The sequence below is a fragment of the Gymnodraco acuticeps genome, unplaced genomic scaffold (assembly GCF_902827175.1).
Source record: "Gymnodraco acuticeps unplaced genomic scaffold, fGymAcu1.1, whole genome shotgun sequence".
In the NCBI taxonomy this organism is placed as follows: domain Eukaryota; kingdom Metazoa; phylum Chordata; class Actinopteri; order Perciformes; family Bathydraconidae; genus Gymnodraco; species Gymnodraco acuticeps.
Window position 1 is genome coordinate 1,600,906 of NW_022992351.1, and position 20,738 is coordinate 1,621,643.

The 20,738-nt window shown below is 43.1% G+C and overlaps 2 protein-coding genes across 2 annotated transcripts; one reads left to right on the forward strand and one right to left on the reverse strand.

Moving 5' to 3' along the window:
* Positions 1–389: 389 nt before the first annotated feature.
* On the reverse strand, positions 390–10,674 carry acvrl1 (activin A receptor like type 1). The gene is made up of 10 exons (XM_034209120.1): positions 10,059–10,674; positions 6,507–6,578; positions 5,150–5,380; positions 4,597–4,796; positions 4,408–4,507; positions 4,171–4,317; positions 3,756–4,031; positions 2,989–3,186; positions 2,061–2,191; positions 390–1,413 (listed from the first exon to the last, which is right to left on the reverse strand). The coding sequence occupies exons 1-10, from the start codon at positions 10,090–10,092 to the stop codon at positions 1,267–1,269; spliced, it is 1,536 nt and encodes a 511-aa protein (XP_034065011.1). The 5' UTR covers positions 10,093–10,674; the 3' UTR covers positions 390–1,266.
* A 1,884-nt stretch (positions 10,675–12,558) lies between these two features.
* LOC117542053 lies at positions 12,559–19,452 on the forward strand. The gene is made up of 2 exons (XM_034209513.1): positions 12,559–12,743; positions 13,158–19,452. The coding sequence occupies exon 2, from the start codon at positions 13,395–13,397 to the stop codon at positions 19,194–19,196; it is 5,802 nt and encodes a 1,933-aa protein (XP_034065404.1). The 5' UTR covers positions 12,559–12,743; positions 13,158–13,394; the 3' UTR covers positions 19,197–19,452.
* The last annotated feature ends 1,286 nt before the right edge of the window (positions 19,453–20,738 follow it).

A 20,738-nucleotide genomic window follows, 5' to 3' on the forward strand; every position in this document is an offset into this window, starting at 1 on the left:
GTCAGGCTTGTCTTAGGTGAATTTATTTATATTTTCTAGTTTAGCATCTCATTATGTGAGGAAAGTGTGACTGAGGGAAAATGTAAATATGTTCACATCTTATCTCAATGACATTCAAGCTGGTGACAAATGGGCTTTAAAACTTGATGATGTATAAGTTGTGTAAAATAATAAGTCCTACTTTCCCCTGATAGTAGTATATGTTAAATATACTTGTTGTTGTGATTACTTATTTGACTTAACCCTTTTTTTTAAGAAATCACAATCCAAAATGACACCTTTAATTTTCCAGTTGAAGCTGCTCTTCTGTAAGCAACATTAGGTTCTCTGATTTCTGATGACCCCTACTGGTCAAAGAGAGAATTGCAAACATTAATTGGTAAGCAAACTGTTGAAAAATACAATCCTTTATTCAACATAATACAATATTACATATCTGTTTGTGGATTTATTTACTGACCATAGTAATGGTGATGATACACTTTTGGCCTACAGAAATGTAAAAAAAAATAATTAGAAAATGTTTCGTAAGAAAGTATATAAAAAGTGTCTCATTTTTTAATAAAATAATCCAATGGAGATAGAAGGCAACAGCTTGAATGCAGTTTGAATATGTACAACTAAATAGCTCAATTTGCCCATGTGCAGATAATAAATGCTTATTTTATACAAGTTAAATATGCTACCACAACAGGTAATGTGCTTTGGTATTTTATTACTTACATTTATTTATTTATTAAGACAAGGCCTCCATGTCTTTTTGGCTTTGGTCATTATATGGAAAAAACAATTTGTTCAATTTGAATGTATTTCAGAGAAAGTTCAAAATGACATGCTCCTCCTCTTCTCGATAGAATGATGAGTAATTGTGCAATGCCAGATTTCCCTCTCTGTCATGCCCATAGGGGGGATTTAGACAATTATGGATAAGACTCTATGAATTTGTGGGTTTTTATTATTCTTATTATTTAATTAGCTGAATATGATAAAAGTAATATAACATGTCCCAATCGTTTTCTTGTTGGGGCCTTTTGGTTTAAGGCACCAGAGAAATGGCAGATGGAAATTAGGCCACAGAGAATAGCCTCAGGAGCCAGTCTAGACGTTGCTGCTGAAAGTCATATGGTTTCAATATAATGCAGTGACTATGTGAGTTATTATCTCGAAATGATGCTAATGATATGCACCTTGTGCTGTCGGATTGTAGAGCATTTCCCCTTCAGGCGTTCTCAATTGTTTGTCCCCTTTAACTCCCGACTTTCTGGACTAGATGTCCTGCTTGAGTTTCTCAATGCTGAAGTCACTGTCAGTGTCCAGTTTGGAGAGAGTCTTCCTCACCCGCAGGGCAGTGAGGCGGGCTGATGGGCTCTGGTACCAACACTCCTTCATGATCTTCACAATGGCCGTCAGGATCTGGAAAAACAGGAACATATGAATTACTTCTTGGCCATCACAGTAGAATAAAACATGTGAGGCACCGTAATTATGTGTCCTACAGGGTATGTGCTTTACTTTGCACCAATTTGTGAGATATGAAAATGTGTGAACATCTGCTTAAAATAGGGGATTTACTCTTTCCCATTGCCAGCAGACAAGTATTCTTTTCTCTTTTTTCCAGTGTGTAGCGATTGATGTCACAAACACGTGGGGAAGCATAGTAAACAGTTGAAAGCAGCTACGGTGGATGCTTTTTAAAAATGCTCTTACTTATTCAGCCTGTCTTTCAAACTTTTAATCCTGAGTTGGTGCTTGTTGGAGCACTGGAAAGCCTATCAAATATGTTTTTGATGACTTTTAGATGAAGTGTATTTTATGTCGTGTAAAATAACTGATTCTGTCTATGGAGTCTGGTGGCTTCAAGGAGATCTGATCCATTACTGATTTGTTTGAGTTTGCAATAAGTTAATATATTAGTTCTGGAAATAATGCTGATTATAACCCTTCCAACTATAGACTAAAACCAGGTGTGATAACTTGTGCAGAGATTTTTACAGCCACATAAAAAACAAGTGTACCCATGTGTGCATGGAAATGTGTGCACGTTTCATCAGATGGCTTACAGGATGGGAATGGAGCCTGTTGTGCAGACTGGGCCTCTGCTGATCCACACACACCACTTTCTTCATCTCCTCAAAGCTGGGATCTACAGGCACCAGGTCAAAGAAGGGAGGGCGGTACTCCTCCACAATCCCTAAAACAATCCAAAAGAGAGACAAAAACAACACTCAGTGTGCTGTTCCTTTTCCAAATGAGCTGAAGAACAAATGCCAAATAGTCACAACAACTTTCTTTGTTGTGGGATTCAGTAAGTGACGCGTAATGTTTAAAAACAAACTAACTTTTAAACCTCCATTCAACCTCCCCCGATAGATTTTCACAATATAAATATATTTTCATGCACACTTGGGAATTGTGATAATCTGTAGTGGGAGTTTTTTAAAGCATGTTTGACTAAACTAGAGAGCAGGGAAAGATATCAAATCCCTGGCGACTTCACTGGGGTGGATATCTGCAATGCCTGCTGTGTGTTTATGTGTGTGTGTGTGTGTGTGTGTGCGCGTGTAAGAATCGAGACGAATACACACACGAAGTTCTGTGTGTGCAGTCGTCTTAACATGGATGCATGCTTGCATCTACAAATTGTGTGCGTGAGCATCTGGACTATGTACAATTGAGTGCTGACACCAGATAAGACTGTTTATAATTACTGCAGTGCTAATCATGACAGAGGATAGTAGAGACAGACACAGAGTAGGAAAACATTGGAGTGCTGAGAGACATGAGACTTACTGCTTCTTATGTATGCAGAGCCAGATAGATATGACAGAAAAAAACACATGATGTGCCTGAGCAGCCTCAACTTTTAAAGGTACATGCATACATACAAATACTGTGTGTCTCGTTCTTCCTAAAGATGTAACAAAATCTATTTATATCTCTTTAGATGACTGTAAAGGCGCCCCATTCTGACAGCCTGACTCCTCTTACCATTGACAATGGTCCTGCGGCTAATTTCCCAGAAGACCAGGCCCAGGGCCCAGATATCAGTTTGCTTGTAGGACTCGAAGACGTCCATACGAATAGTCTCATCCAGGACTTCAGGGGCCATGTAGCGCTTGGTTCCAACACGAGGGTTGTTTCCCACATCGAGGTAGTCCTGGGACTGAGAGTGTATCACAGACAAACCTGAGGAGAGTAGGCACAGAGAACACACACTTTATTATTTTTCAAAATCATCATATAAGATAAGATGGAACTTTCTATTACTATTTATCCCCTTGTGGAAATTAAGACGTTTATAGCAGCAACATGGTCAGAGTCAAAAACAGGATTCACACAAGGTACAAATAAAGATAACATTGAATTAAAATGTATATAATAATAAAATAAATATTTAAAATTAAAGTGATAAAGTAACTGTTGAAAAAATATATCACAGTAAAACGTTGAGCATTTAAATGAACATGTTAAATATGTTTACATAAGTGTGCAGATGTGAGTGCAGGTTAAAGTCTTGTAAAAACAGTGCTGGTTTTATGTATGCACAGTCCTGGATACTATTAACGGGTTACAGGGTTTAGCCCTCGATTGTGCAGCCTGATGGCTACAGGCACAAAGATATATACACATATATATAACAGCTGTTCAGTCTCAACATATTATTCACAACCAACAGCAGAAGTTGGACATGGATACAACAAGAAATATAGAGGATTTATTGTGATTTTGCTGTCCTTTTTCTGCACGAAACTCACCTAGGTCAGCGATGCAGCACTGCCCATTCCTCTTTACCAGGATGTTTCGGCTTTTCAGGTCTCTGTGGGCGATAGCTGGTTTTTCCTGTGCGCTGACAATTTCAGTGTGCAGGTGGACCAGACCGCAGGCCACAGACAGGCACATCCTCAGACAGCTCTCAGGCTCCAAGCTGCTGTACTGGAGGAAGTCATAGAGGGAACCCAGCTCGTGAAAGTGGGTGACGAGCCACAGCTGAGTGCTGGAATTCTTGGATGTCATGTCAGAGGCTATGAAACCTATAGACAGAACAGGACATGGTTAATTTAACGTCAGTCTCTCGGATGATGCTTTTTTCAAATTACCCTACCCCTTTTTCTTTGACAGAAAATAGTATGACCAAACCGATTTTTTGGGAACTGCAATATGCTACCTTACCCAGGATGTTGTCGTGTCGCAGCTGTACAGTGTTGTAGATCTCTGTCTCTCTGTACCAGGACTGCTCGTCCCTAGAGGAAAATATCTTGACAGCCACACTCTCCCCCATCCAAGTTCCCCTCCACACCTCGCCATACCTGCCTTTACCTGCAAACACAGTGGCACAATGTCACAACTGAAAAGCTATAAACCAGACTAGGCAAGGAAGAGTAGCAGGGATGAAAAAAGGAGACTGACCGACACACTGGACCAGTGAGATCTGTCGGGCCATAGTCCTTTGGACCAGATAGGGCAGTCCGGTCCCGCTCCCTGATGTACAAAACTCATCAAAGATATCCTGAGACAGAAACAGAGAAATAATCCAAGTATGAGAACTCAAAACCTTTAAACATCCTGTGATTGTGTCTGATGTCAAATGTCTCTTACGCCGTATGTTGGGTCCTCTCCATTTGGGACCTTGAGCATGGTGACATCATGGTCTTCCAAATTTTTCAGTCTACCGTGCGCACGTCGGAAGCGCAGGCACAGCACCAGGCCACACACGCTGGCAGTCGTGATTAACAGGAGCAAAGACAACGCGATCCACAGCTCCAGACGAGTTGTATCTTTCACCTCTCCATCATCATCTGGATACACAAACCCATTCAGGCACAAACAGACATTTTTGAGTTTGTGGAGCTAGTTGAGAACATTTCAACAAATTGAGGGCTTTTGAATTTTTTAGATAAATGCGTCAACACATCATGACATTCAATGCAGCATCTGTCCAAATTAAAGCGACACTCTATCAATGTTGCTCTTACTGACCACAAGGGGGAACCAGCTGCTATCTAGAGTGATGCTTTGAGTCCCATCAGTACAAAGCAATGCAGGATGTGCACTGAACTGTAGGGGGCCCAGTTCCACAGTGGTCACATTAATGGATATGATGTTAAAAATAATGTTAAAATAATGTAAAGAAAAGGGTTTGGGTGCTGACCTATGGTTGGAGGTGGCGTGGAATTGGCGTTGCAATAATTCTCTCTGCAGCAGGAGATATAGTAGCGTTTGAAAGAGGTGAAACACTGCTCTCTGTAATACTCTTTGGAGAAACAGCCCCACTCCTCATGCTTGTGTACCCAGGTATAGAAGCAGTAGTCGCCTCTGCACGTTCCATTCACGCATGTGCCTTTATCATTCTCGCATGTACACAAACGCTTCCCATCGTCATCTGTGAAGAACACACAGACAGTGTTAACAGAAAGGCCTTTGAGTCATTGGATACTGGTTCATAGAGAAATAACACAGATGAATGATCTGGGAAATGTAAAAGAAAAGTGAATTCTAGGCCAGACAAAGTTAACACAAATCATTCATTAAAGATTAGTGGGTAAAGTGATACATTATAGTGCTGAAGACACCTAGGCTTCCTCAAGGGAAAACCCCTTTGGTAATAGAAAGAAATATGTAAATGGTATTTCTTGGCAACCACAAAACATCACATGGATGTCAAAGGCTGTATGTTTAACCAGGGGAGGTGTTTTGGGATACAATAGAAGAATAACATGTCTGAATGACTAAATGAAGGTGTGATATTCACAGTGATACTTTCATACCCTCTATAAAGTATTTGCATAGACCTCTGCGGAAAGGACATTTAACCCACAAAGCAGGCTGTACATCACAAACTCTAAAAATCTTTAAAGGTCCCCAATTATACTGTTTTTCATCAATATATAATAGGTCTCAGATATATACAAAACATGTCTCTGAAGTGTTTGGCTTGAAATACCAAACAGATCGTGCATTGTAGCATTCCATAATGCCCTCTGTTTCAGCCCTGTTTCAAAAGTGCTGATTCTCTGTCTTTTACTTTAGATGAAAAATAAGGAGCCCCTCCCCACGCCCCTCTGAGAGATATTTGGTTAAAAAGAACACAATGGGGTTCTAGGAGGAGATTCAGGAGATAAGGTGTTGTTATGACATCATAAAGTGGCCAAAGTCTGATCAGCTCATTTTCAGACAGGTTTTTATATAAATGGATCAGGACAAAAAGTGAGCGAATCTTTTTTCATGAAACTTTCAGAATCTCTTTACACAGAGGGGTAGGTATTGTGCAATCGGCCTGTCTGAGCCTGTTTGATGAAAACAGCCACCTATTGTTTGATGCAGGAGGATTGGTGAGAACCACACAGTCTGTTTTGATTCTCTAGCTCACACAAAGAACAAAAAGCTTCATACACACTGACTTAATCCGTGCTAGTGAAGCTTATTTATTTGAGTCACATAATTTATTTTCAGAATCAAATCGTCCCTTTTATGGAGCGTTTATTCAATACATCCGATCATAAACTCACCTGCATGGATAGCAGAGATCCACAGAAACGCCCCGAGCAGCACCACTGTAAGAAGAGCAGAGCTTCCCATCTCTGTGAATAAGGAACAAAAGAATAAATAACATTTATTAAGATCTAAATATGAAATTATAAAACAATATAGTCACTTGATTAGGAGCTGTCATAAGAAAAATCAAAGACTTAATCTGGGGCATTTTGGGAACACAAGGAGGAACCAATAACGGCAATTTGATTAAAATGTACAGACTGTAACATAATAGTGTCTGTGAGGAGTCGAGCTGTGGTTAAAGCACGGACTCTTTGGAGGAGGAAGCTATGAGGTCAGAAACAACAGCCGAGTGCCCAGCCTGTCTGCCTGCGTTGTAATTACATTGGGTGGGGAAAGGGGGCTTATGGGAAGGAGGCTGCAGCACTGCAAAGTGTTTGTGTATTTGTACTGAGACTGCGTGTGGCGCTGGCTACCCGACTCCAGGCCTGTCGACTCCTCCGCTGACCTGCTTGCAGAGTAAATATTGATGGCTACGCTTCCTGCCATTGAGTGGCCCCACCCGGCTGGCCGGCGAGACTCAGGTCTGCTCATTGTTTAGGGCTGCACAGCAGAGGGTCACGCAAACAGGAGGGCCGTCATACACAGCTCGGCCATTCTCACTGCTGAAGCACACTAGTCTGTTACTAGTCACAAAAGTAGTTGAAAATAATGTATAAACATACTGTAGCAAATTCTATTGGGTTTTTTCTGTTGCCGCTGTGCTAATGAAGTACATCAAATGGGTGAACCGTGTTTCCTAATAGCCTCGAGTTTATGCTCTGTGTACAGTTTAGGCAACATTATACATATTTTTCAAGTGCTTTGTCACTGAGGATGTATAAAAAACTGAAGAATTTGGATGTATTTACCATGCTTTAGCTTTCTGTCTTAAGGAAGCACATAACACAAGAAACCACATAAACCAGGTATTTAAACCGCCAATTCGGCTGTGTATTCAGATACACTTGACAGTTGCCACTGAGAGTAAGGTCCACAAATTGATACAAGATGGTTCTTAAAGTCTTCCGCCAACAACTCGCAATTTTGAGTCTTTTCTGAACAAGGACAACATGTGGCTTCAAAACTGTACAGGTTAGAGTTTGCCTTAAATCAAAGCGAAATATCTCAATATAAATACATCTAGACGCACTTTGAACGTCTTTAAAGACCAGTTGGGCAAACCGTGATCAAGAGAAACCAATTGGTTTGCAATACAGGAAGCTGTCCCGTTACCTATGGCATTGTGTAAAGTCGTGTAAAATGTCACTGAACAGAAACTAGAGTAGGAGGTGTTAAGCAAGAATATCTGTATCTTTACTGAACTGATACTTTTGTCAGCTTTTTAGATATAGTTCAGCTGCTGTCATGAGAACATGAGAACTGAGTTTTTAATGTGTATCACAGTGTCAAATCAAAGGTGACATCTCTGCTTAGTAATATATCCATTTCATATGAGAAAGCTGAACAAATGTCTGACAAACTATCTTTAGACTATCTTATGCGGGTAAACTGTGAGGCTCTAGCTCAACAGATGAGAACCAACTGCACTTTGCTCTGACTTGCTATAACCACAAGCCTCATTTTAGCATACAGAAAAAAGCACTTCCTTTGTTAAGCAGACTTCATGTCAGGGGTGGTTATTCTGTGGGTCCATTGGAGGAATAGCCTAAGCAAAACTCCACCAGCTGCATTAACTTATTCCCAGTGGAGGAGCAGGAAATATTTCACAATCATTTTTATCATCCTGACATAGAAGAGTAATCTTGCCCTCCATCGTAGTCAGTCTGATTTAAGATTCCAGTGCACTTCCTCTCTGGGCAATCTCTTGTTTTTCTGTTGAACACGACTCCCTCGTGACCCAAATCCATTGTCATCTCTTCCTCTCATCTACAGAGGTTTAACTCAGGGGGGCAGATCTCTCATTCCATCTGGATGACTGTGCGGTTATAGCTAAGGATTGAGGGGGAAAGCCATAGCACAGCAGCCTCCAACAAGCCCTCCACTGGGCCTCAACACACCAAAAAGCCCCATTACTCTGTCTCTGGGAAGAAACTTTAAGCGGTGTTATTGTAAAAGCTTCTCTTGTGGTGTAAATGGCAAGAAAACATTGCATTCAATCTTTTCTTTAATAACATAGCCACACATTTCAAACGTTTTCTGTCCTGTGTGTTTGTAAAAAAAACTCTTGTGAGTGACTGTCTGCTTGTTACAGCGGCATACTGATTGTATCTTCATTTCACAGACAAAGCTGGCTTGGCAGGCTTTATGGCTCAGTTACTGTTTGCATGCTCTCACATGCATTCCTATGATGAATGCATGTCTGGGGAAGAAAGGGATGAAGACAGGAGTATGAGTGACACACACCTGAAGTCATACACCTACAACAGCAGCACCCTGGAAAGATCCAATGTGACTTCCATCATGACCTATACACATAAAGGGCAAATGTCTCCTCTATGTGGGTGTGCATGTGTAGGATGGGTGAAGGAGATGGAGGCATAAACGATATGCAGGGAGGAGAAATTCAGCTATGATTTTAAAAAAAATCAAGACCACTTCTCCAGTAAATATGCAAATTCTGCAGATTTCCAAAAGTATGAGCTTTTCAACTCAACATGTTTTGAAATAAGGATTGGCCAGTGATGCAGGAATAATTCAGATCCTTTACTTAAGCTGAAGTATGTGAAAGTCTTATTTAAGTAAAAAATACATATCATGACAAAATGTACTTATGGTATCCAAAGCACACATTATGCAACAAAATGTCACGTTAATATTTAAACATCAGTTTAATTATGTAACTGATTGAGGACGGACGTATTTAATCTTCTTTAAATCCTGTTGGGTTGTTTAAACTATACAATACTATAGAATTCATATTTACAAAATGGTATTGTGTTTTATTTTGAATCTTAAAGTGTAAAAGTAGCTTCTTATTATAACCCGACCAAAACTAAATACTTTTAATGGATGATAAGAGGATGATTCATCAATATTTGATAGTTAAAAAAATATATGTTTAAAACTATCACATGTAATCAGGATGCTGCTGCCACCTCATACATACAGTATGTAAATTTTCATTTACATAATGATATATCTTCAATAAAATAATATCGGCCAAATATCGGCTTAATCAAGTAAAATGTAGTGTCGTAAAAAAGAGTGGAGTAAGTGTTAAAAATAATTGTTAAGTCAAAGACACCTTACCATTGTTGGCCTACTTTGTAGACTAGACTAGTGAATATAGCGTCCAGTATCTAATTTATTATGGCTTGTCATTCACAGGAGATGCATTTAAGGACATCATTGACTGTTGTTAATTTGACTTTTGGCCAAGTAGGCCACTTTCAGACACCTGTTGGTTCACATCTGTAAACACGTGGAGTAATTTATGGCGCTGTCAAAGGTGATACGCATTCACGTGTTAGCTAGTATATACTTGTTATGGTTTTAATGATCACAGCAAAGCACAAGACACACACAGGAGAAACAAAACGATGCTTTTTACATCATCAGCCTACCTGTTGTCTTCACGCCTATTATCTTAACAGACATAAACGCCGCACGTCTCCCATATCCAAGTTTGCGTCAAGTGTCCCTCCGTGGCCAACGTGTTTAAAGTCAAAATAAGGTATGTTTAAAACACAGCTGGCTCCATTTCCAGAGTGGAGTAAACCGTGTTAGTTTTCGTCTCAGTTGCAGATGTTCACATCCTTTCCTGCTCCTCCGGTGACGACGAGCCGCCTTCTCTGGTAAAAGTTTGCCCGCAGTGTTTCCTCTTGAATCCAAAACTAAAATCTTCCCTCTCGTTTAACAACTAAGCATTTTCCGCTTTCCGAAAAAGTGAAACATTAAAAAAAAAAGAGCTGGCAGTTCCACCAAAAGCTATCTCATCTCGGTTCAAATCTGAGTTGATAAACCGACAACATCGTCGTTGGTTTGTGACCAGACCAGACTCCTTCCGCTCTGAGAACCTCAAAGTGAATTCCTTCAGTAAGTCGTCTACCACTAAGTATGAAGGTTTTGTGTGGTTGTCAATAAGTCTGATCTAAATGCTAGATAACAGATGTCTAAATAGAGCACAGCTTTGTCCCACCCCTTATTGTCCCGCTGCACAGGGTCGGCTCTGCCTGGAATGTGTTCTCATAGCGGTTTTCCTGTTTCTTGCTAAACCTCTCATTTTCCTTTTCCCACTGTGGACTGCTGTCTGCACTGCACTGACAGGAATGTGCTTCAAATTTATGGGATTAGTTTTGTTTCATAAAGATAAAGCAACACTTTTTCAGAATCAAGCAAAACTAAGAGTTTAAGAGAAAAAAAAACTGAGTCAAGCAAAATAAATTTAATTTCAAAAATAAAACTATAAGTTGCAAACAAATCATTTGTGTAATCATGTAAACTATAAGTATTTTTCTTTGTTCTAACATATCCTTTTGTTTGCAGTTCTCTTTGCTTCTTTCTCAATTATCAGACTTTTGCTCTCGCTGCACGGCTGCAGCGTTCTCGTTTGCGCTCCCTCATTTTTTGTTTTCGATTCTGACACAAACGTCCCAGATGGGCGGGACTTTCAGGGGTGCGTCCCCATTGGCTACTCAGTTTTTGAGTGACAGCCCATTACACCACAGATCATACAGTGCAACTCATGCAGCAAACTCCGGAGTCCACTCGGCCACGTTAGTGTTGGTGCCTCCTGGGGAGTTTTCATGAACATATCGGACTTATCTTATGGATTGCTGTGCATTATACTTGTGTTGTGTAGTTTATACTTTATTCCAACTTTAAATATTTTAATACCTGAACACACTGCTGCTGTAAAATAATTTCCCAATTTGGGATCGATAAAGTGTCTGTCTGTCTATTTATTTATTTTATAGATAAAAAAAACACATCTAGGCCTATGTATTTTCAAGCTAAAGGTGATACACAATATTAACTGTGTACTGTTATATAAGCACGACCAATCATTTTAGCCGGCCCGGCTAAAATAACTGGATGGCCTACCTGCCTGTCAGCCTTCCATCTGTGCACAAACTTATCTCGTGCCCTCATTGGTCATGTACGCGTTCGTGTGTGTTGGAGGAGGGGCTCTGTAAGGAAGTGGCAGATTTTTCCCGGCTGTGTATTTTCAAATTCTAGCGCACTCGAGCTGGTTTCTCCAAAATTACCTACACCACCTTTAACACAATAAAGAAACAGACCGTATAGTACAGCACAAACAACACAAATGATCAATACTTACATATATTTTTACTTGTAGTATTATAATAATTGAAATGCTGGTTCTTCTGGGGGTGTTCTATCCACGCTCAACTACCCAGGCCCGGTTCCAGAACAAAATGACTCAGGGTGCATCTGAGATTAGAGAGGGTGCAGTGGTAAAGTGCTATTTGTATAAGTGGGGAGTGGACCTAACACCCTCTAGGGCGGTCCTCACCTCCTCTAGGAGCATCCTCACCTCCTCTAGGGGGGTCCGGGGGCATGCTCCCCCGGGAAGATATATTTTTTTTATATTGAAGTTCAAAGCATCAATCTGGTGCACTTTGAGAGCAAAATCAAGATATCTATGGATCTATGTGCTCTTTGCTTCATTCATGCCTTCCCAGTCCCTTATCACGTACAACAGCATGGCGCCAGTTGTTGTAGCCAGTTGTGGTGAAGGCATCTGACGTAGGCCTACTTGAACCGAAATGTCTACATGCATAGCAGAAGATGGCATCTTTTTTTTAACATGAATATTCCAGCCAATCTCTGTTTTGAAACCATGAGTTGCAAAATGAGCGCCTTACCCCACTGTACAGGCGAGTTGGGTACTTTTTTAAATATACCTGGGCAGGCTCTGTTTTGCCGAGGTCCTCTGGCACTTGCGGGCCGCTGAGGGGTGGCGGTGTTTGGTGTCTCCAATGAAGACGGCTGCTCCGCCTCCGTGGGCGAGGCGGGCAAAGCCGGCGAGTCGGGCGGGAGGACGTTAGTGTCCACGACAGTGGCCGCGGGTAACGTAATGTCCCTGTTGTGTTCCGTGTATAGAGCTGTGTGTTTGTGGGAGCCCCCAGTGGCGAGTGATAATAGCGCAGCTTTATCTACAACAGGAAATAGTCATACAGGAAGTTGTGTCAGTCAGTTGGGAAATTACATGTGGCAGTCCAGTTTTTGTTAGCTCCACAATCTGGCTTCATCCATCTTCTGGAGACTCGTTAAGCGCATTGTCTGTAAGTAAATATGTTCGTCGAAACTATATTAATGTAGAACGGTGTTTATTTCATAATTTGATCGTATTTCTTACCTTTTATTATGCAATGTTAAACTGCATCTGCACCACTAGGCCTAAGCTAACGCCTCATGTCAATGACAATGTAACAGTATTCCGCTAGCGTATTAGCTCGTTGTTAGCTTAGCCTCTTTAGCATATTAGCTCGTTGTTAGCTTAGCCTCTTTAGCATATTAGCATTTAGCTAAACTCTTGTTTTCTCTTCAGTTATAACATAGATTTGTTAGCCTTCTAAGTTGTCTAACTAGTCTAGCATGACTATAGCATGGTAATTTATGTTGTGTTTCCGTATACCTGTCATGTATACTTATCCCATTGCAACTGTAAAACAATGTCTTTTTCTTGTGTGTTACAGTTTTACAATAAAGAATATAAGAATATTCAAGAGCTTCAGTAATCTCCAATTCAGAATCCCGTTCTCCTGGAATTATTCGAAGTTCATGTTTATGCTGACTGAATAGCTAGATTCCAGGAACATCTAGTGAGAACAGTACAGTAAAAAGACAGCATTACAACAAGCTCCACACATCGGAGAGCATCTACGTGGAACCTCAGCTATCTTAAACAACATTGAGCCACCTTTCACCTCAAGATGAGTCATGCAAGTTCCAAGACTGTCGGGGACAAAGCGGAACCTACGAACGACAAACTCAACGAGGAAACCCGGTCTCTACAAACCCGTTCAAGGGAAAGCGGTTCATCCCTCAGTTCAAATGCCATGCTTGCCGTCGCAAGAGCACGAGCAAAAGCCGAAGCAGCTGAAGCCAGAGCATCCTATACTCAGCGGGAGATAGCTTTAAAGGTTGAACAAGCCCGTATACAAGCTACACTTGAAGCACTTCAGGTAGAGAAAGAAAGGGACGCTGCTAAAGCCGAATTGGAAACCCTGGAAGCTGGCCTAGTTGAGAGTGATCTAAGATCTGCAGCCAAAAAACCTATCCCTCTCTCACCTCTAAAACGGCTGCAACATACGGAGGAATACGTGAAGGAGCAGTCACGTATTAAGTCATCACACCATTCCAATATGGACGAAGCCCCATTTCACACACCATATGTGACACGCCAATGGCAAACTGGACTTCCACGTGATGATCAAGGCAGCCTTCCCATCAAAAACAAGCACGGGGTCTCACACATAGGCGAACAGCCCTCCAATCAACACCAGTCTTCTACTCACCCACATGGGGCCTTCGGCATAAATCCACGTATTTCAGAGTACGACAGAACACCTACCAACCACGATCTTGCCAAGTGTCTGGCTCGCAACCAGCTCCTCACAACAGGCCTAAGCACCTTCGACGACAAACCAGAGAACTATTGGGCCTGGAAATCGTCTTTCAAGAGTGCCATTGCTGGATTAGACCTTACAGCAGGAGAAGAGCTGGACCTCCTCAGTAGATGGCTTGGCAGAGAGTCTTCAGAGCACGTTCGCAGGCTCAAAGCAGCGAACATCAGATGTCCGCCAGCTGGACTAAGTATGGCCTGGGAGAGGCTGGAAGAGACGTACGGCTCACCTGAAGCCATCGAGCGAGCTCTCTTCTCCAAATTAGAGCGTTTCCCAAAACTAACAAACAAAGAACCACAAAAGCTCCGTGAACTCGGAGATCTGTTGCTAGAGGTCAAAGCAGCAAAGCTGGATGGCTACCTACCTGGGCTAGCATACTTGGACACATCCAGGGGAGTTCATCCCATCGCCGAAAAGTTGCCCTATAATCTCCAGGAAAGGTGGATGTCATACGGGTCGAGATACAAACGTGATAACAACGTCAGCTTTCCTCCATTTCCTGTCTTTGTCGACTTCGTGCGCACAGAAGCTATGACACGTACAGATCCCAGCTTCAACTTCGCTGTTTCTCAAGCACCGTCAGAACCAAGAAAGGGCTCAGACAGGTTTACCAGAGCATCTGTATCCGTCAACAAGACAACTGTGTTCCCATCCAAGGAATACGGAGGTACAAATAAATCAGTTAACGACAACAAGCTCTGTCCCATACATGGGAAGCCTCATCCGCTGAAAAAGTGCAGAAGCTTCAGGGAGAAGACCATCGAGGATCGCAAACAATTCCTGAAAGATCACTCCATATGCTTTAGATGCTGTTCATCCACAGAACATCTCGCAAGAGACTGCAAAGCGGAAGTACAATGCGGAGAATGCCAGAGTGATCGTCATCCGTCAGCCCTCCATCCGGGTCCCCCCCAATGGACATCCAGGCCCTTCACCTCTTCTCCAGAGCATGGCGGGGAGGAGGACAAGGTCACCGAAGACGTCACCGCTAAGTGCACGGAGGTATGTGGAAGAGGAGTTAGCGCAAGAGCATGCTCAAAGATATGTCTTGTCAGTGTTTACCCTGAGGGGCACCATGAGAAATCAACGAAAGTCTATGCTATACTCGACGAGCAAAGCAACAAATCTCTGGCGAGGTCAGAGTTCTTCAGTGTCTTTAACATCCAAGGTGGTGAATTTCCATACACGCTGAAAACATGCGCAGGGCTCAAAGAGACAACTGGACGAAGGGCCCATGGTTACGTTATAGAGTCAATCGACCAGAAGATCAGTCTTCGTCTCCCTACACTCATTGAATGTAACCAGATCCCCAACAACCGTTCAGAGATTCCAACCCCTGATGCAGCTTTGCACCACAATCACCTGAGGAAGATGGCGGACGAGATACCATCCCTTGATCCGCAAGCAGAAATACTCTTGTTGCTTGGCAGGGACATCCTTAGAGTCCATAAAATCAGGAAGCAAATCAACGGGCCACACAATGCTCCATTCGCCCAGAAGTTGGACCTTAGTTGGGTCGTAATCGGCGACGTCTGCCTAGGAGGGGCTCACAAGCCATCTGTAGTGAGCACGCTCAAGACTGCCATCTTGGAAAATGGCCGCCCAAGCTACCTGCAGCCCTGTGGCAGTCAAGTGCAAGTAAAAGAAAGATTTGGTCACGACACTATGCACCAAGCTTTCCCAGTGACTTCTTCAGACAGTTCACCCTCAACAATAGATGAAGAGAATCTCGGTCAATTCATCTTTCGTCGCACTCCCAGCGACCACAAACTCGCCCCCTCAATAGACGACACAAGGTTTCTCCGCATCATGGACAGTGAGGTCCATCAAGACAACTCCAACAGCTGGGTTGCTCCCTTGCCCTTTAAGACACCCAGACAAAGGCTACCAAACAACAGAGACTGTGCCTATAATCGTCTAATCTCACTCCGTCGGACCTTAGAGAAACGTCCCCAGATGAAGACACACTTCCTGGAATTTATTGAGAAATTGTTCAAGAACGAACACGCAGAGGTAGCTCCTCCACTGCAGGAAGGCCAAGAAGTCTGGTATCTCCCCTCCTTTGGAGTCTATCATCCGAAGAAGCCGGAGCAGATTCGAGTTGTCTTCGACTCTAGTGCAGCCTATCAGGGCGTCTCACTCAACAACGTGCTTCTCCGAGGCCCAGACCTGAACAACACCCTCATTGGTGTACTCATGAGGTTCAGAAAAGATCTCGTCGCAATAACAGCTGACGTCCAGCACATGTTTCACTGTTTCGTCGTGAAAAAAGAGCATAGAGATTTTCTGCGTTTCCTGTGGTATCGCAATAACGATCTCGACAGCGACATCGTGGAGTACAGAATGCGTGTCCACGTCTTTGGAAACAGCCCTTCCCCAGCCGTTGCCATCTATGGGTTGAGGAGAGCAGCGAGAGAAGAAGAAAACGACTTCGGCGGCGATGCAAGAAGGTTGGTCGAAAGAGAGTTCTACGTTGACGACTTGTTAAAGTCCTGCCCCACTGAGGGAGAAGCTATCAGTGTCCTCAAGCGAGCTCAAGAAATGCTCGCCGTTTCCAACCTTCGGTTGCATAAAGTGGCCTCTAACCGACAAGCCGTCATCGATGCTTTCAGCCCAGAAGATCGGGCCAAAGACATCCAAGAGCGCAATCTTTTCAGCGACGATATGCCACTGCAACGGACTCTAGGAGTGACATGGAGCATAACAGCAGATACGTTCATGTTCCAAGTTGCTGCTGAACAGAAACCCTTCACCCGGCGAGGAGTGCTTTCAACCGTGAATAGTATTTACGACCCCCTTGGTTTCCTTACCCCAGTAACTATACAGGGAAGGCTACTCCTCAGAGAACTCTCCATACAAGCTGAAGAATGGGATTCTCCCCTTCCAAAAGGCATGGAAGTAGATTGGGACAGATGGAGGGAGTCTCTTCAAGACCTTAAAGATCTCAAAATACCAAGAGCCTACACGACTATCTCAAGCCCTAATGCTCAGCGCAGAGAACTATGCATCTTTGCGGACGCATCAGTGAAGGCAGTTTCAGCTGTGGCATACTTGAAAGTAACCAACAATGATGGACGAGTAGAAGTCGGCTTCGTCTTTGGAAAGGCCAGACTAGCTCCAAAACCAGACCTTTCTATACCTCGGTTGGAGCTTTGTGCGGCAGTTCTCGCTGTCGAGATGGCCGACATGATAGTGGAAGAAATGGATCTGAAGTTTGACAGCATCGAGTACTACACAGACAGTAAGGTGGTACTTGGCTACATCCATAATCAATCCAGGAGGTTCTACGTTTACGTGAACAACAGAGTTCAGCAAATCCGTCAGTCCTCAGCTCCAGAACAGTGGCAGTATGTGTCCACCGATCATAACCCAGCAGACCATGGGACTCGATCCGTGCCAGCGTCACTTCTGGGAAGTACAACATGGCTCACCGGGCCAGCCTTTCTCCGGAACCCGTCTTCACCAAAACCAGAACGTCAAGAGATCTATGACCTAGTTGACTCCATCTCAGATTCCGAGGTTCGCCCACAAGTTGTTGTTAACATCACTAACATCAAAAAGGACACTTTGAACACAGCACGCTTTGAGCGCTTCTCTGACTTTGACACTCTCATCAAGGCAGTAGGACACTTAGTCCACATCGCTTCGTCTTTCTCCCAAGCTAGACAGGTGGACACCTGTCACGGGTGGCACATCTGCCACAAGGGGCTTTCCAATGGGGAGACGGAGAAAGCTAAGATACTGGTGATTAAAAGTGTGCAACGTGAGTGCTACGCAGAAGAGTTCAGGTGTATCGAAACGTCAGGCAACCTTCCTATCAACAGCAGTCTGCAGAAACTACATCCCTTTGTCGACAGCACTGGAATACTCAGAGTGGGAGGTCGCATCAAAGAGTCTCAGTTAAGCACAGACGAAACCAACCCCATCATTATTCCAGGCCATCACCATCTAGGAACCCTCATTGTTCGTCATCACCACCATGCTGTGAAACACCAAGGCAGGCATTTTACAGAGGGCGCCGTCAGAGCATCTGGAATCTGGCTGGTGAGAGCTAAACGAAGCATCAGTAGTCTGCTCTCCAAATGCGTGACCTGCAGAAGACTTCGAGGGAAAACAGAGCACCAACAGATGGCAGATCTGCCAGCCGAGCGGCTACAGGCAGCACCACCCTTTTCATATGTGGGAGTAGATGTATTCGGGCCTTGGGAGGTGGTCTCTCGCCGTACCAGAGGAGGGCAAGTCAACAGTAAACGCTGGGCAGTGTTGTTTTCATGTATGTGTACACGAGCCGTGCACATCGAAATCATCGAAGCCATGAGTGCTAGCAGCTTCATTAATGCACTCAGAAGGTTTTTCGCTATCAGAGGGCCCGCAAAGCAGCTGCGCTCAGATTGTGGGACCAATTTCATTGGCGCATGCAGAGAGCTCGGAATGGATGGATCCCTCCCTGACCCGCATGGCGTGGAGAAGTTTCTGGAGGCACAGAAATGCATCTGGGTTTTCAATCCCCCTCATTCATCTCACATGGGCGGTGTATGGGAGAGGATGATCGGGATCGCTCGTCGTATCCTGGACTGCATGCTTCTGGAAGATAAGTCACGCCTAACTCATGAGGTCTTGACGACCCTAATGGCCGAGGTCAGTGCTATTATGAACGCAAGGCCTCTGATTCCTGTATCTTCCGATCCAGAAGCTCCCGTTATCCTCTCTCCTCTGATGCTCCTGACTCAGAAAGTCGGCGCTCCTCCACCTCCACCAAGCGACTTCAAGAAAGGAGAGCTTCTCAAGGCAGAATGGAAGCGTGTCCAAAGTCTGGCGAACACCTTTTGGACTAGGTGGCGCCGAGAGTATTTGAGCACCCTGCAAGTCCGGCATAAATGGGTAAACAAGAGGCCTAATCTCAAGCAAGGAGATGTAGTCTTAATGAAAGATGCTCAAGCAAAGAGAAACGACTGGCCCACTGCAGTCGTCACAAAGGCTTTTCCGAGCCAGGATGGACTGGTGAGGAAAGTAGACGTGCGAGTGATCAAGGAGGGCAAGCCGAAGGTTTACTCCAGACCTGCGACGGAAGTGGTCCTTCTCCTGTCTCCAGAGGACTCTCAAGATTAAAGTAGTTGTAGAAATGTGAGGTCCTGTCTCCAAAACCTCAAGCGGGGAGTGTTGTGTTCCGTGTATAGAGCTGTGTGTTTGTGGGAGCCCCCAGTGGCGAGTGATAATAGCGCAGCTTTATCTACAACAGGAAATAGTCATACAGGAAGTTGTGTCAGTCAGTTGGGAAATTACATGTGGCAGTCCAGTTTTTGTTAGCTCCACAATCTGGCTTCATCCATCTTCTGGAGACTCGTTAAGTGCATTGTCTGTAAGTAAATATGTTCGTCGAAACTATATTAATGTAGAACGGTGTTTATTTCATAATTTGATCGTATTTCTTACCTTTTATTATGCAATGTTAAACTGCATCTGCACCACTAGGCCTAAGCTAACGCCTCATGTCAATGACAATGTAACAGTATTCCGCTAGCGTATTAGCTCGTTGTTAGCTTAGCCTCTTTAGCATATTAGCTCGTTGTTAGCTTAGCCTCTTTAGCATATTAGCATTTAGCTAAACTCTTGTTTTCTCTTCAGTTATAACATAGATTTGTTAGCCTTCTAAGTTGTCTAACTAGTCTAGCATGACTATAGCATGGTAATTTATGTTGTGTTTCCGTATACCTGTCATGTATACTTATCCCATTGCAACTGTAAAACAATGTCTTTTTCTTGTGTGTTACAGTTTTACAATAAAGAATATAAGAATATTCAAGAGCTTCAGTAATCTCCAATTCAGAATCCCGTTCTCCTGGAATTATTCGAAGTTCATGTTTATGCTGACTGAATAGCTAGATTCCAGGAACATCTAGTGAGAACAGTACAGTCCCCATGATCTGAACTGTTATTACCTGCAGTAGATGCAGTGTTACTGCTGGCGATAAGGGCTGGTTGTTTGAACCATTTTCTGATGTCCATCATTGACTGCTGTGTAAGCACCTTGCAGATGACGAACGCGCAGGGGCACAGGTCACGCGCACCTGACATAATAACGTTACTTACCGTTTAAATTGACCAAATAAAATGCAGCAGACAATGTTATTTAACCACAATTACAATTTATTTTAACTATATTCTTCTTCTTCTTCTTCTTCTTCTTCTTCTTCTTCTTCTTCTTCTTCTTCTTCTTCTTCTTCTTCTTCTTCTTCTTCTTCTTCTTCTTCTTCTTCTTCTTCTTCTTCTTCTTCTTCTTCTTCTTCTTCTTCTTCTTCTTCTTCTTCTTCTTCTTCTTCTTCTTCTTCTTCTTCTTCTTCTTCTTCTTCTTCTTCTTCTTCTTCTTCTTCTTCTTCTTCTTCTTCTTCTTATAATTACTACTATTATTATTATTGTTATTATATATGTCATATTTGTGACTTTTCATTTTTTTCATTTTTTTTGACTTTTCATTTTTCAAATGAGGGTGCATAACGACTCAACTGAGGGTGCAATGCACCCTTATGCACCCCCGTAGAACCAAGCCTGCAGCTACCGCACTGCAGCTGCACTGTAGAATCGCTGGAGGACTGGGCTGTCACTCAAAACCGAGTAGCCAATGGGCATGCACCCCTGAAAGTCCCGCCTACC

What these genes read in the sequence shown, in the direction of transcription:
- acvrl1 (XM_034209120.1), bottom strand. Translation starts at nt 10,092, where the DNA reads ATGTCTGTTAAGATAATAGGCGTGAAGACAACAG. An exon ending in CACGCCACCTCCAACCATAG is followed by an intron (nt 4,797 to 5,149) that starts GTCAGCACCCAA and finishes TTGTGTATCCAG; the next exon opens with ATGATGATGGAGAGGTGAAA. An exon ending in GAGAGGACCCAACATACGGC is followed by an intron (nt 4,508 to 4,596) that starts GTAAGAGACATT and finishes TTTCTGTCTCAG; the next exon opens with GATATCTTTGATGAGTTTTG.
- LOC117542053 (XM_034209513.1), top strand. Translation starts at nt 13,395, where the DNA reads ATGAGTCATGCAAGTTCCAAGACTGTCGGGGACAAAGCGGAACCTACG.